This window comes from Micromys minutus (assembly GCF_963924665.1).
Source record: "Micromys minutus genome assembly, chromosome: 29".
Lineage (NCBI taxonomy): Eukaryota > Metazoa > Chordata > Mammalia > Rodentia > Muridae > Micromys > Micromys minutus.
This window is the reverse complement of record NC_137964.1, coordinates 28,001,372-28,018,082: the sequence shown is the minus strand read 5'-3', so window position 1 is coordinate 28,018,082 and position 16,711 is coordinate 28,001,372. Positions and strand designations below refer to the sequence as shown.

Genomic DNA, 16,711 nt, shown 5'->3' with positions numbered 1-16,711 from the left:
TCTAAGCTCACCTGGAACTCAGCCCCAGCTTAGATTAGAGCCTCCAGTTAACCACCCAGCCCTCGCTCTCATCTAGAAGATGCAGAGGCCGAGCCTGGCTGGCAAGGGCCCTGTAAAAGGCCTATTGAGAGACACTAAACGCTGCCCTCCGCTCCTCTCGCTTGCTCGGAAACCAGGCCATTTTTCAGCCTTCAAGAGACACAAATGAAAGGAAGTCTTGGCTGATGGTGACTAGGTAACCTTTTACATCGGCTCTCACCAGGCCCAAGCGCCGAGTAATTGGAAGGGCTCAGTGTAAAAGGCTCTTAAAGAGCCAGCAAGGGCAAAGCAGCAGAGACTCCATTAACCAACTCTGGGCCATCACCTCTGCAGAGCAGGCCTGGTGCCGCCATTCACATGGGCTTGCCCATACCTGCTTCTCCATGGTCCTGCGGAAGTGGACACATCCCACTGAGGTGTCACACCTAGCCCAGGTCATCTTTGGAGGGACCACCTCTTCTCTTTCCTGGTAGGCAGGAAGTAGTTAAGGTCATTGTGTTGGGACAGTTCCATCAACAGGTATGGGACGATCTTTCTCTCCTGCTGTGACTTTGTCACCAGACTCATAGAGTAAAGGTGAGTCCCTGGTATAACTCATGGGTCACCTTACATCAAGGGCATCACCTGAAGAGACCAAACATGTGGCTGCCTAAGTGGACAGTGGGTGGGTTGTACTTGACACTCAAAGAGAACACAGTGTTGATTCAGCACCTAGAGGTGGGGGTGTTCCTCAGTGCTGGGCACAGCTCACTGGACTCAGCTGAAGTGACCCTGACGTCAGAGTGTGCTCTCTGTCTCTAGCTGAGGAAGGGAAGATAGAGAAGCTATCAATCTTTATAGTGGCTTAGGGCAGAGGGGCATGAGGGGCAGGAGCAGGATTCGGACTGTGAAGATAATAGAGAGTAGACTTGAATGAGGAGACATCCGGGTCGGGAGGTTTAAGTAATGGGGCCAGCAGATGCTAAGGCCCTGGGGTTGGCACAGACTCAAATGGAAAGCCGCTGAAGGTCCTTAGCATTGAGAGTGTGGGTCTGGTACACAGATGTGAGACCCAGGGCAGATGTCCCTGAATCTGCCTTGGGTGGGTGTGGCCTTTAGCTTATTTGCCTAGCTAGAGATCAGATAAGGTGCACTGGACAGACACATCCTTCTTCAGACTTGGCTTTTGTAGGATATTAGTCCGGGCAGGGGTCCCCAGTCTGCTCTGCCACAGGGCCGCTGGAGGCTGCAGGACTCGGGAAGTTGGCTGCCGCCGGGCGGGTGTCAAGCTGTGGGAACCTGCAGGACACTGCTCCAGGGGTGGGGAAGCATGGTCTGAGGTGCGGGGACAGACAGTCGGAGCTCACTCAGGGTCCCCAGGCCTGCGGTGAGACCGTAGCCATCTGGTTCCAGGGTGCCACTGGATGCCTCGGAAGAGCTGAGAATGGAACAGGCCCGCAGGTAGGGTCTAGCCTGGGGCCAAAGGGAAAGAGGTGGGAGCTCCTGCTAGCCCCGTGTGGGTCCTTGTTGACAGTGGATTGGAAACATAGGGAGACCTTCTACAAGATGAGACGGTGGCTCTGTAGGCAAAAGTGAATCCCAATGAAAAGAAACAGCGCAAGGTTTTGAGGTGTTTATTGTCTTGGAATAAAGTGAATTATTAAAGCCGTACCCACTTCTAAGGGTGGGCCTGTGATTAGATACCTTTTGCAGGGAGGAGTGTATGGGAAGAAAGTCTAATTGGCTAAGCCTCCAGGCCTTTAGGTACCTCATTATAATGAAGATCTGTCTTGAGCCTATGTGACCTGTGGTCACGTTGTCACCCGTGGAGGGGCTTGTGGCATTTCCTTATGTGACTGATGTCCACGAATCTATGGAGGGCTGTGGATAGTGATGGGCGCCTGGTTTCCTAGGAGTTTTAGGGAAACACCTACCATCCCTTAGGGTCACCGGGATTTTAATCTCATCTCGACCCCGGGACCAAGGATACCTTTTACAGCACGCAGCATCCCAGCAGAAGTGGGCTATGTGGATGCCCATCCTTGTCCGTAAGCCAGGCTTGCTGCTCGGTGGCAGGAGGCCTGACTCTCTCTCTGGCTGCCCAGTGAGACTGAGCCACATGAGGGCTCTAAGGGACAGGGAAGCTATGAGAGCAGCTGCCAGCCTCACGGGATGGGAATGGTTTGCACACACTTGAGTCATCTGCACCCTCCCTTAGAGTGGCATCATGGGAACAAGTGGCAATGAGCAGACCTCTTAGGGGCCAAGCCCTTGCTTGTTGAGTGAGAAAGAACAGCCACTTCTCCCAGCAGAGCATGGTGGCTCCACCCGCTTCTGGCTTCTTGGTAGTAGACAGAATAAGCCGTGGACACTGTTAGCCAGGCTGCAGGCCTGGGGACCAGACATCCATCATGAACCCTACCCTGCTTCTAGTCACCTAGGAGGGCAGTGCCTTGTTCTCAAGGGCCATGTAGTCCATCGTCCAGGTCTTCTCGCGTGCTGCAAAGCACTCGGGACTGAGTGTATTGGCCACCAACTGCAGCCACATTGTGCGTATGCATGTGTGTGGCATGACAGATCGAGGGGTACATTTGAAGACGCCTACAGCTTACTTTGTCACAAAACCACCCTTCCTCTTCCTCATATTGCAGTGCCCCTCTCTGGGTCCCTTGGGTGGAGGCACACTCCTTGACAGTGCCTTGAGCACAGGTGGGGAAAGGCCCTGAGAATAGATTTCGCACAGGACTCCACACTTGGGAACTCTGAGTTCCAAGTAGCAGTGAGGACTTCAACCCCAGAACAGTTGGAATCAGTGCAGTGCACCCACCCCTTGGTGGGGTGCACACAGACCCACATCCCAGCCTACCCACGAGGCCCAGGGCCAGTCTCCAGAGCAGAATGTCACTCAGTTCAGCTAGCTGTACAGAGCCCTCCCCCTTTCCCTCTCCCTTTTTTCCCCTGGGCTAGGAGATGCACCTGTATGGAGTGGGAACCCATAGGGAGGGACACACACCTTGGCTCATGTATGCAAACACACCTTGCTCTAGGTATGTTTGGACCATAGGTGCCTCCTCCCACCCCACACACCTGAAGAAACCAGAACCACCCACAACAAACTTCAGTTGTCATTGAAAACCCACCAACCTGCCACCAATCCTGGTGGTGGCAGCCTGGTGGAGGAGGCGGGGCATGGTGCAGGAGGCGTAATTGGTGAACCCAGGGTGAATGAAATAATTGGAAAAATGAGGTGTGAGTTTGTTAGGGAAGTGTGAGCGTGTGGGGGAGGGGAGAAGGCTGTGTTTAAAAGCCCGCTCTGGCCTCTTTATTCACAGCTTCTGATACAGTAATTGCTATTTTGTGGTTTCTATTATCTACACAGTGGGGAGTGTGTGCAGCTCCGTCCCCCAGCACACTGGGCTGGGGATGAATCCCTAGGTGCCACAGTTTCCGCCTCCCTCCCTGGCCCTGGTGGCCCCAGCCAACCTCTCCCCACTGACCATGGCCTTGGCTCCCAGGAAGCAGGGTTCACATGGAAGTCCCCTCAAAGGCCTCTTTTAAAAACTGGCCTCACAGACCAGGCCAGCAGATAAGAACCTTCATAATGGCTGGTATTTATATGTCTCTTATCTCCTTGGAACGAAAGGTACTTCATTGATTTTTCTTCCCTCCCCCAGCCTTCTCTTTCCCCTTAGTTCTCTTTGGTTATCTCTCTGCCATCCTTGGCGTTGGCCTCCCACGGTCCTGCTGCATTGTACAAGCACCCGGACCAGTCTCTGGCCAGCCCTGTTCTGGAGCACCTGGGGCAGGAGCTCACCGCAGACCAGAGTCTGTCACCTTATCTGCCAACCCGAGCTGGTGACAGTGTTGACCTCAGCGTTGTTACATCTGGGGGTGGCAGGTCTCAGAGACCTGGTGAACCCTCCTTTGTAGCTGGGGTGACAGCAGCAATGGGCGGTGACGGTGTTCCACAGCTTCCATGCTACAGTTCTAGAAGTGTCCACAGATACTGGGAAGTTCTTCCTAAGCTCTAACTCTTCACCCTTCAGCTGCTCCTCAGCCAGGCTCTTTGCCCTGTTCTTCTTAGAAGCCCCTTTTTACTGGGGTCATTTCCCAGAAGCTCCTGGGTCTTTAGGCATGAGTTTCTTGGCCATTCAGTTGTCAGTCTCGAAGCCCCAAGTCTAGGTTGTGGGCTCCACCAATGCCCCCAGTTTCCATCCCCACCCCAGTTCCGTAGTGGCTCCAGGCTGTCATGGCTCCCTCACCACACTCTCAGATGCACGTCTGCAGACCACAGCAGCCCGGCCCCTTCCGCCTCTGCACCCGCTTCTTTCTCCACCTTTTAATTATTTTCCTCGCTTCCTCCGGCCCCTCAGCTGCTTACCATGCACCGAGCATCCACGGCTCACAGCACGATGTTGAGGGGAGGAATTAACCTCAACTGCCTTCCCCCACCCCTTCTTCCTCTCCCTCGCCTCCGTCTCCCATCCCTATTCTCCCCACCCCAACACAGCCAGGCAGAAAGAAGGTGCACGTGGTCCTCTCTTCCTTGCCCCCATTATCCCGAATGGATCAGTAGAACCAGCTACCACACACATGTGCACACCACACACATACACACACACACACACACACACACACACACATACACAAAACACATACCATACACATACACACATGCCACACACCACAACACATACCATATGAATAAACATACATCACACCACACACACACACACACACACACACACACACACACACACACACAGTGCATGCATACACACAGGCTTCACCCTGGATTTAGCCTTCCTTTGAGAAGGAAGAAGCCCCACTTCTAGAAGTGGGCTGTCTCTGGGGAACAGGACAGGCTTGAACTACCCTGTGGCTGAGCAGGGGACTTCACCCTGCTGCTTCCCGCCTGGAACAGGGCTGCTGCCCCTGGATGGTTTGTTTGTGAAGCAGGGCAGATGCGGGCTGTGGACTCCATAGCTTTTCATAGTCCCGCCTCTCCCGGCTGTCTCCCGATGCTGCACGCACTGAACTGGTTGGGGCAGGGCAGGGGCGGTGTGACAGGTGTACTGGAGAAGAGGTGAGTGGTTCTGGAGAGCCAGGTATTGGCATCCTCTACTGTCAGACAACCAGTCTGGTTGTCCCACACCTTCTAGCCTTCCTACATTAGATGTCAATCCCTCAGACCTGGGCTCTTACAGGTGACCTAGAGATCCAGTGAGCAGTGAACAATTTTTTCGGACCAGCCTGTGAGCAAGCGTGTGTGTCCCCAGCTCTCCCTGTTCCAGTCAGCACCACCCACGAATGGGGACTGGGTAGAGGGACCCGAGGCCGTGTGTTGCGGGATGTGCAGGCCTTTAGGTGGCAGAGCGAAGCAGGGTTTGCCGGCTGTGTGACTGTCAGCTCTCCAGGCTTCTCGTCTGACCTGCTCAGACTCCGACCCCCTGCAAATAAGCTCAGAGTTCCCTCTCAGCAAAGAATCTGACCAGACTCCTCTGGCCTTGTCGCCAGCTCCATTCCCCATGGCCTGCACAGGCACGAGGATGGGGGGAGCTGCCAGGGAGAGCTGGACGTGCCGATTCATTTTGAGGCTTCATAATGCTGCGTTTACACACCGCCCTGCCTTCAGAAATGGGGCCAGCAGATGCCTGCTCATGCTGGCAGGGCTGCAGGTTAACCCCCCAGATTTAACTTATATCATTTTGTGAGCACTTACGGCCTGCACTGTGTTCTTTACCCAATTGGTCCTTGGCCTGAAGCATTCCAAACCACGGTGTATGGATGCGTGGACCCCGTAGCCACCAGAGAATGTAGATAGATTTTCAAATAAAAATAACCCCTCTCTTCAGATGCTGAGCGCATTAAGTATTTATCAGTGGCAGTGTGCTTGTATATATTTGATAAGTGGGCACTGCAGAGGGTCTGGGATGGGGTGTGGGGCCAGGGGACCCTGAGGAAGCTCACTCCTTTTATCCTAGAGTCTTTCAAAGGTTAACGCAATGGAGAGGAGAGGGGCGACCCCAAGGGTGGTCACACACAGCTCCCTGATCAGGCTTTCTGCTCCAGAACGCTGCCTGACTGGCTTCGCAGATACCAAAAGGGAAGCGTGTGGAGGACATGCGGTGACTTAGAAGGAGTTGTGTGTCTTCAGATTCCTGAGCACTGGGGCATCTCCAGACCCCCAGGTTCTAGGTTAACAGGAAAAATTCCATGGATTGGAGTCAATCAGCGCAGGCTTGGTCTGGGAAAGGTCGGGGAGCCCCACTGGCTGTGCATCCAGAGCCTTGATTCCCACAATCAGCTCCTTGCCCTGGCTGGGGGATTCCTGGCCTGGTGCAGCCTGTGCAAGACTTGTCCCATGGGGAAAGGACATGTGTCCAGGTGTCCCCCAGGTGGCAGGAGAGACACCAAAAATTTCCCATCAGTACCTTCACCGTGATGGTGCCCTCCCTCCCTGGAGTGGTGGCCAGCAGGGAGAAGAAAGCCACGCCTGCAGAGGAGCGAGGGCTGGCTGTGGGGAAGTGGGGAGCCACAGGAATGAGCCCGGGCCGTGGGTGTTCCTGCAACCAGCAATCTCTGGTAACCCAAAGGGTCCCGAACCCTGCGTCCCTCAAAGCCCCGTCCTCAATCTTTGATATCTGCCTTTTGTCTCTAGCACCTTTGGGGAACTGAAGACCGTGCGCCTGCCAAAGAAGATGACAGGGACAGGCGCTCACAGGGGTTTCGGCTTTGTGGACTTCATCACCAAGCAGGATGCAAAGGTGAGTGCTGCCCCCAGAAAAGCACAGAGCCCCTGAGCCCGGAAGAATGTCACTGCCTCGCGCTTTTGGCTGTCTCCCTGACACTGCTGATTTACCCAATCTCCTTGGAGGAGAGCACTGGGTGTAGGGTTTGGAGGGCCAGGCAGTGTGTGCTGGTGTGGGCTTGTGTCTATTAAATATGTACAGGGGCTTAGGTCAACCTCATTCCCAGACTCTTTGTAACAGGGAAAAGACTGTTACATGTCTAGGTGGCCATGGGACTGGGCTGTTTGAAACAGCCCGGGCAGGAATGGGGCACGTGTCCAGAAAACAGTACATGGGTGGGGTCTGGCTCCCTCCTCATCTCTCCATTGTGGCCAGCTCCATTCTGTGCTGGTGACACCAAGGGCCACCCTGCAGCACACATGCACATGTGCAGACACTTCTATGCAGAGAGCAGAACAGCCTTCGTCGTGGATGGTTATTCTTTTTTTTTTTTTTTTTTTTGCTTACTTATTATGTATGCATGTTTGGTACGTGTGCATAAGTGTGTGCATGCATGTGCAAATGGAGAGATTCTCTCCTGCACATAGGTGCTGGAGATTAAACTCAGGTCACCCGGCAAGCACCCCTGCCAACTGAACCCTCTTGTCATACTCCCATAATCATAACCTCCTGCCCCCTTCCCCCTGGGCTTTGAAATAAGGCTGCTGCTCTGACGTCAGGCCCAGGACAGCTCAGCCAGGCTGTCATTCTGCCCGTGTTGAGTCCTCGCCAGTTGAGTCTAGACACCATTCTCACAGCCCCAAGCTCCAAAGGCCAGGTTGTGCAGGATGGCCCCCGCTGAGCGCAGCCGGCAGCCATGGCCCTCCATCACCTCTGCTTTTCTCCCTAAATAAAACAGTGTCCAGGCCCACTGCCAAGTGGCTAGGGCTCCTCCACCCCAAGGGGCCCCCGGGTGGAGAGCAGCATGGGGCAGAAGGGGCAGCTTAGGGCTACGTAGACAGCCTGGGCATCCCACAGGCACAGGGCACTAACCCCCAGAGCATGGCAGACACGTACATCTTCTTCCCCCTTCTTGAAGAGCCTGCTTCATTGCCTAAACAATTTGTCCCCTCTCCTCAGCTGGCAGCCCTACCGTTGTCACCTCTCAGTGACAGAAGGAACAACACACTGCAAACACTAGACCTTGCCAGCTAGAGAAACACTGTCACTGAAGGCAGCTTGGCCTCTCCTAACCTTGCCCTGTACCTCGGTTTGCTTATCTGTAAAATGGGTTGACATTAGTGCCCCCATTTCTGCTTTGTGACACATGATCCTACGAGACCAGTTCCCTGGCACATGGCAGATGCTCAACACAACCTAATTCCCTTGTTGCCATAACCCAGGGTCTGAGCTGGGTATCCATCCCCCTGACTCACGTCTGTGCACACCTGTGGCATCCTGTCTTCCAGACGGGACAGAGCGGGTGGGGGTAGCAGAACCACCACTGACAGTCTCCTATCCAGACATCCAGACAAGGCTGCCCTGGGGAGAAGTAGAGCCTAACTCTGCCCCTGAAAAAGGTCTTTTCACCAAAGCCAACCCCAAACTTATGCTCACCACCTATGAAGCCCTCATGGCTTCTTCCCCTTGGTGTGACCTTGGAAAAGTGACTCACCCTCCCGCCGTCTCCCCGGCCTCACGGGCTGCTGCAGGGACAGGCTGGGGTGGACATACACAGGCCCACTTTTGTACTACAGTACAGTCCTCAGGCCAGATGCCATGTTCCTCCTAATCCCAAGTCAGCCCCTCAGCAGTGACTTGTGGAGGTGGCAGCTTCTCCCTCCATCCCTTCCTGTTCCTGGCTCCTGGAAGAGAAAGGGCAGCTGAGGACAGTGAGGGCTCCACCCACAGCCCTGGAGACTGGCTTCGCCCTCCGCTCCCCAGGTGCTATTTCAGGCCTCTCCATCCCTGCTGCCGTACCCTGCCCTGCCAGGACTCATGCCTTTTTTTGCCACTGTGCCAGTAAGCTCATTCTTAACAATCCATCTCCCATATCTCCCTTACTCTTGCTGTTTCTCGGGGCAGCTCCGTCTGTCTCCCCCACTCACTCCCCTGGGTCTGTCTGCAGAACTGGGTTGTGTCCGGAGTGGCAGTATGACTTCTTTTCACCTACTGTATATCCATGCGCACTGCACACAGTGTGGACATACACTGAAGATGAGGCCATTCTCCAGCTATGGCTTGGCTTGGGGTTACCCTGCAGTGGAGAAAGAGTGGAGCCCAACCAAGCTGGAAAGGGCCCTTGGACCCCTCCCTGCCTCTTGGAACATACTCTCCTGACCTCCTTTAGGACTTGATGTTTTAGAGAAGGGAGGCTCCTTTAGAAACACCTGGGGCCCTCAATGGTCTCTGGCCCTCTGGAGCACCTTCTCCTATCTTGATGTGACTCCGTGTAGAGAGATCAGTTGGTCACTAGGAGGCCTTCCCCACCATCCTAGGACATAGAAGGGGAAGGAATAGAAGATAATACAACAGCCACTGGGGCTGAGGCAGGAGGATGCTTGCTCAGTGGAAGACTGAGGCCAGGGGCCCAGAGAGACTTATGTCTGCCTGAGGGGCCAGCAGCCAGCCCCCACTTTACCCCACCCTGCCACACCTCAGCTCCTGGTATCGGGCTCTTGCCCTGGCCCCGCCGTATAAGAGTCGTGGTGTAGCCTTCCACACAGGCCCGTTGACCCAGAACAAGTGCTCAGTCCTCATCCTGGAGTGAAGTGGTTTGATTTCTCTCTCCAGGCCTCACCCTGTACCTCACACATTCTCAGGGACTCTGACCCAGCAGACACCTTCTGAGTGAAGTACATAACAATGCTGGGGAGCAAAGCCAGCGGGAGGCTCCATGAGGGCCACATGGAAGAACCCAGGCACCCAACAGTGACAGGCAGGGGCTCCTGATAGCATCACTATACAAGTGACGTGTCTACTGTAGGCACATTGCCTGTCCCAGCCCAGTGCACCGTGATTAGTGAGGACTAGCACAAAACCTCCCTCTCCTGACCTTGCCCATCTGCACAGCCCCAGAGCTGTGGTTGACACTGACTTGCTCAGGCAAATGGGAGAAGAGACTGGGCTACCTTCCTGGTCACGGGCACTGGCGACCTGAGCCCTGCCTGCCCACAGGCAATGGATGGACAAGCCAGTGAATTCAACTGTCTAGGAGGTTTGATGGTTCTAATATTCTAGGCAGCACATATCAGTGCTGCTGGAGCTGCCAGTGTTATCCCAGCATCCCGGTTCTCAGGGAACCTAGCACTTCACAAAGGAGGGGAACCAGTGTCTGCCTAATAGCATGGCAGGGAGTCAGGTTAGCACACATCCTCTACCTGTGGGGTCACCCTGGGCTATCCCGTCCTGTCACTACTGCTGTACCTCCTCTGGGGCATCTGAATTGATCAACCCTGCGGACTTCTTTTGAGTGCCCTATGCGTTGGTGTAAGGTGGAGAAATGGCTCAAAGCCCAGACTTGGCTCAGCCGGCAGGCATTGGTTTACCAAAGTGCTGGCCTCCCCTAACCAAACGTGCCCCTCACACCCATGCTACCCAGCTGCAGCACTTTACCCTGGAGAAGGGCTCCCCGGGTAGAAACACACAGAGAGACCAAGAGGTCCCATAAGGACAGCTCTTGGGAGAACCCCAGCTCACGGTGCCGCTCCTTAACTGGGCGGGCAGTGGGGAGTCCTAGGCAGGTGCATTTGCTCCCCATTGACTAGGAAGTCACCAGTAGGCTTCCATTCAGGGTTTCCAGTCAGGCCCTACCTTCTCCCCACCTAGCCCAGGCTGGCCCTGGAGGAAGGGGAAAGGATGGGAAGAGCAGACAGACACCCCGAAACCAGGATATCAATTGTTCCCCACACGAGGTGCCTTTAATTCTCCCTCCCGAGCCACGCTTCTTTATACTTTGTGGTTGCAGCTGTTTTAGCCACCGACACTGTTGTTTTAAAAGGCCTATTTTCACATAGAATGTTATCCAATTAGCAGAGCAATGTGTTGGCTTAAATAAACACTCGGGGGGAGCAGCAGCGGAGATGCGATGGCGGCTGGCGTTGGCAGGCAGAGCTCTGCTGTGATAAACAACCACAGCTTTAATTGTAGGGTCGCAGGCATCTCCTTCCCCTTCCCCTCCCCACCAGGGCGGGTGGACGCCCAGGGAGTGAGTGACAGGACGTGTGGCCCGAGCTCACACTGGCTAGAGATGCCGTGTGGTTCAGAGGGCTTGAGTGACATCTAGGGTGGTAGGATTGGTGATGAAAGGCAGGACAGAGCTTCTCCAGCCTCCTGCCTCCCTCACTGGTACCCACCCCCCCCCCCAGTGTTGAATGGTAGCCTGCAGCACGTGATCCATCAGATGATCCATAGCTCGTGTGTTACACGCATCTGCATGGTGGTGTGCAAGGAGGAGTCTTGGGGTGTCAGTATAGCGGGGTCTGCAGGGGTGACCCTGAAGGAGACACCCCACCCCATTTCCAACCAGGCAATGCCAAATAGTGTCAGAGTGGCCCATGACTTCAGAGCTGCCTTCCTGTTCCACATGTGTTCCCCTGAACCCAGGTGACGCTGCCCCACAGCAGAAGCTGGTGACACTGCCCTTTCCAAGTGGCAGAGCTTGAGAGAGCAGATGGTGTGGTGCATGTGCTGGGGACAGGAGGCAGCTGAGTCCCTCGGGTCCTGAAGGTTCTCTGCTGTATTGAAACTTACATCCATTACTTCTGTGTCTGCCAGAATGCTGCCAGGAGCTAACCCAGGAATTGGGCTTTTACCCCCCACTTTTCTGTTTGGGTGTGCATTTGCGTTGTGTGCTAGTTCACACCGGAATTTGAATGGTGCTGCTTTGCCAGGCTTCTGTCACCACAGCCCAGAGGTGCAAATTCTAGCCAAGCGTGCATTTCAAGGTAGGGACTCGGGCTCAGCCAGCGCATGTAGGCTAAGAGCGTAAGTAGGATCAGGTGCTGCCCAGTTTACCGCCAAGGCAAGAGCAAGAGCGTGCTGTGCTGTTCTGCCAACTGCAGCTCTCCAGACCATGGGGACCGAGGCCTGCCAGGCACCTTGTAGACCAGAGCAGAGGCCTCGCTTTCAGATCTGTCAGGCACAGTGTGAGTCAGGGGAAGGTGGAAACCCAGCCATGAGGTTTGCACAGGGCCAAGGAGCATCCACTGCCTGCTTCTGACATGGGCAGTCCCCTCGAGCCCACACTGAATTGAGAAAGTAAAGCTTAGAGAAATCTGTCAGGTCACTGGGCAGTGCAGGGACTGCCTGTCACCTTCCCTGGCCACCTGACACCTACGCTGTGAGGTGCTGCAGACCTGCAAAGGCGGGAGCGGAGCTCTTCCCTACTCTGTTCTACTGGAGCAGCTGCCATTTGGTCAGCACCGTGTGCTTGGAGGTTAAGCTGACTGGCTCAGGTGTGATGACTAGGGTTGCATCTGTCCATCTCAGAGTCGAGGTCTACAAATGGGCCTGTGGTTGTTTGTCTTGGAAGGTCGCCGCTGCTCCTCGGTGTCTGTCGTGGTTTGAGTAAGAATGGTCCCCATAGGCTCATATATTTGAATGCTTAGACCAGGGAGTAAAGGTTGGTGCGTCTCCTGTGCCAGCAGGTGGGACCTAAAACGATGGATGTAGCTATAAAGCCAGACCAAGTCCAGGTCACCATCCAGTGTGAACTGACCCCAGCTGAGTGCGCGCTGTATCCTTGTGTATGGAAACAGGCTTGAAAGGCTGTGACAGGATATTTAAGGCTGACCATCCACCCAGGTGGAGACACGTTCTCCAGACTCCCGACAAAGGAAGACTCCCTTCCTGACTCCGAGAGCAGTGCGCTAAGGGAGGGCAGGCGCCTTTCCTCGAGGGTTTCAGGGTTAGCTAGGGAGACAGTGGGTGGGTGACGGTTGTTAGAACTGGGACTAGGGTGCCAGGCACAGGGTGGCAGGGCCTTCACAGACTAGGCCACAGTTTCAGTGCTCAAGGGCATGAAGTACATAGTGGGTCCTCAGTTGTCCCTTGTTGAAGTGGGATAAGCAGGCGGGGGTCATGTGGTTAGAGACCTGTCCAACCTGAGGGCTCCCTGTGCCACACCAAGAAGACTGTTAGCCACAGGACTGCACATGCCCCGGGCAGTTCCCTGCACCGGGCGAGGTGACAAGGCATTTCTATGGGGCCCGGTATATGGGAGAAGCTGCTGGCAGCTGACATTGTTTCTGCTGAAGCACCTAGAATCTTCCATGCTTCTCGGGTATACCCCTGCACCAGCCCCAAAGCCCCTCAAAAGGGGGCCATTCCTCCCTCCTCATCCATCCCTAAGATGCCTCAGGCAGACAGGCACACGTCATCTCTTTAAGCACGTTCACTGCATTCCCTGAGGCTGGCTCTAACCTCCAGGCACTGTTCTACCCTGTGGGGAAAAGCATTGAGGACACCATACTGCAGCTCAGGAAATAGGCACCCGGAGCATGAGCTGGTATCTGTCAGTCCTCAGCAATCAGAGCTGGGAAGGGCTCTGCTATTTTTGGAGAATCCATATTGTGTTCTAGAAAAATAAGAGCGTTTGCAAGCAGACTACACTGTTTCTACTCCGGTTCCTGCAGACTGAGGAGTGGCTTATGACAGTGTACCAGACAGCATTGCTGCAGGGCGGTGCTCTAAGCTGTGAGTAAATGGCTTCCTGAGTGTCCCCACCCCGCATCTTTGCCACCCCTTCTAAAATTTGATGCAGCCTAGGTTCAGAGACATTAAGCAGCTTGGCCAGCACCACACAGCTTGAAAGTGATTGAATAGGGATTTGAACTGAGATAGCCTGGCTGCAGAACCACAGCCCCCATACGCACTCTGAGTATGGAAAGCCCTTTCAATGAGGGGCTGATAAAGTGCCAGAGGGGTACAGAGAGAGGGAGAGGCTATTAGGAACTCCTGCAGGGAACAGAAACATCACCAGACCTTCTGAGGCAGGAGAAAGATTGAAAAAAAAGCATGAGAAAGAAAATGAAGGCTGGGGTTGGGGTAGCTCCTCACCCGGGCCTCCCTGCCAAGATCTCTTCCTATTTTGTGAGTGAGGGTGGAACAACTGCCACCAGATGCAGCCATGGCTGTCCCAGACTGCTGTGTCCCCAGAATGCAGCTCCTCAGGGACCCTCATCAGACTCCCCACCAGTTCCTTTCTTGGTCTCGAGGCGCCCGGCTCCCCGAGTCCTGCCATCTCCCTGCCTCCCTTGACAGCTGAGCACTCTCGATTCGGAGCTCAGAATGAGCCATTTCGGTTCGGGGGCCAGATGCATTTTTATATCTGCCTGGAAAAAAAATGGTGGGGGCTCTGCCGGCAGTCAAGAGAGGCTTCTAAATTAAACTTAAAAAAAAAAAGTGTGTATGTAGGGGAGGTGGGGGGCTGCACCTGGCCCTTCTCAAGCGGTGCAGAGAACAAAGCATGGAAACCTTCCCACCATTGGCTGAGCGTCTATGTAACACTTCCCCTCCCACCTGCCCTCCCATCCTTCCAGATTCTATTTGTCTTGAATCCGCTGGGCACTGCCTGCCTCCCTTGCTCTAAGTCCTGAAGCCTTTCCAAGACAGGGCCTGACCCAGCTAGGTCAGTGATTAGCCCAAGGTTGTGGCCTTATTTCCCTCACTTGTCCTGCAGCCTCCACAACAGAAGTAAGTACACAACCTGTCAGTTACAGGGCCCAAAACCAGGATGGCTTAGGATAACGTGTGACCTGTGTCTCCCTCCCAGATGCTGTCCACAGGTGTCAGACAGCTTGGTGTCATTCGGCTCACAGAGTCACCTCCTCGGGCCCGTCTCCTCTGCACAATGCTGCTGTGTCTGGAACCAATTCTTTTGAGCTAGGGCCACCTCACTCCAGTGTTACCTGGTTACTTTAACTATTGTTTTCAAGCACAGTCACTTCCCAAGGTAGCCAAGGTCAGGACCCACCGAACCTTCTTGGGGACACATTAGAGTCATGGGGTGTTTCCAGAAGAGATGGAGGATGCTGTCCCTTCCTGCACAAGGCCACTGATCCTCAGTCAGCCTTGTTTATGGAGGGCTTTCCTCAGTGCTGTCTAGTGATCAGACGAATGAATGCCCAGGACTGGTACATCCATAAAAGCAAGAAGTAGGTTTGTGGTGTGTGTGAGCTGGGAGGAGAATTGGGGGACTTGAGGGGTGACAGCCAAAGCGTGTCTTTCTCTTGAATTGGTGAAGGGATGTTCTAGAACCCATATGCTGATAATTGCACGTGAATACACTGTATAATTATATCTCAGTTTAGTGTTGAAAATGCTGAGGGGAGGGGAGCTTGACAAAGCAAGGAGGAAGAGGATGTTCAAGGCCTGGGGTGCTGAGCTGGGCACAGAAACCTGTAGTACGGAAAGGACAGGGAACCAGGAAGGAGACGGTGGGAACAGACAAGACAGATGGAGGACAAGCACCAAGTAACCATGAGGGAGTGTACATGTGTCCTCTGGTGACGAGGCAGCTGGGCTTCCCACCTGTCAGTGGGCTCGATCTCCACAGATAACAGAGAAGATGCCACCCAGGAAGCAGGTGACCCACCCAGCCCGGCAGTGGGTGTATCGACTGCTCAGTTGCTTGCTGCTCCTTCACTTGAAACACAGCTCACTAATTAAGTCGGTGTGCCAACAGCACCCCGGAGCATCGCCAGACACCCAAAGTCACGAGGGCGGAGGGAGGCTACGTGGAATACCCGCCATTCCTTCACAGCTCACCCACTGTGCTTTCTTGCCCCCTCCTCCAGAAAGCCTTCAACGCACTGTGTCATAGCACACACTTGTACGGCCGCAGGCTGGTTCTGGAATGGGCAGACTCGGAGGTGACGGTGCAGGCCCTACGGAGGAAGACGGCCAGGCACTTCCAAGGTAGGAGTGGCCTGGCACTAACCTGGCTGACTTGGGGCTTCTGGGGTTGAGAACTGGGACAGGGACCGCCTGGATCGCTGCTCTCACTTGGGTGCAGCCCTGAGGTCTCCTGCCACTTTAAGCCACCTTGTATCAGGACAGCCACGTGTACTACGGCTTACCTTGTCCACTGCAGGTAGGTGAGGCAATGGGGCCAGACAAGCAAGAAGGACAGGACAGTTGTGTTTTCTGTTCATTATAGTCTCCAATTCAGGTTCCAAAAAAATGACACCTCAAGCTGAGGGATGCTGGGAATGGGTCCTGGAGGCTGGCCCTAGAAACCATGGTATTATCAAGTTCCAATATGCCATTCTTGAGAGCTGCCCACTTCCTGCCCAAGCTCTGTGCTCACAGCTAAGTCACCAAGGTGACACCACTATGGTCTTAAAGATTGTTGCCCTTCTCCGAGCCCAGCTGTCCTCATCTTTGGGACACCATAGTGACTGGAGCAGGGTTGTGGGCATGGGTAAAGAAAGTAGCCACTTCCCTCCATGGGTAGCCCAGGTCGAGGGTCCCCAAAATTGAAAAATGGGAGGCCCATTATGCCTGGTGCTGAGGGACTGAGGGAGTCGGAAGAGCTGGAGAGATCTGTGGGTTGGAATCACTGAGCCTCATCTCTAATGGGGTGTGCACCCCTCACAGAGATGTCAAGACTTGAACTGGAAGCTCACCTTCCTTAAGTACCTTCACAGTGGTCCCCAGAAAGCAGAGCAAGGTAGCTACCATTGAGCTCCCCACCTGGGAACAGCTCCCCTCCTCCCACTTGCTGGCAAACAAGTTCTGGGTTGGACTGGGACAGCCCTGTCTGTACTCATTGGTGCTGTGACCTCAAGAGGCTTGCAGTTTCTCTCTACCTTGTCTTCCTTGCACTGGGCTCAGAGAGACCGTTGTCATCCCCTGAAGGTGTTTGCTGTGAGCTCTCTGTCTACAGAGCTGGGATCAGGAACCAGGGGCAGTGAAGGGTCATAGGGTACATTGTCCCAGAGGGTTATAAGCAATCCAGC

At 54.5% G+C, this 16,711-nt stretch overlaps 1 protein-coding gene across 1 annotated transcript in view; it reads left to right on the top strand.

Annotated features, from left to right (window-relative positions):
- RBM19 (RNA binding motif protein 19) overlaps positions 1–16,711 on the top strand; it is a 79,335-nt gene that overhangs the window by 50,575 nt on the left and 12,049 nt on the right. Inside the window, exons 22-23 of the mRNA XM_080940660.1 lie at positions 6,680–6,785; positions 15,548–15,668. Coding sequence (XP_080796786.1) covers positions 6,680–6,785; positions 15,548–15,668 — 227 coding nt within the window. The remainder of the gene's footprint in view (positions 1–6,679; positions 6,786–15,547; positions 15,669–16,711) is intronic.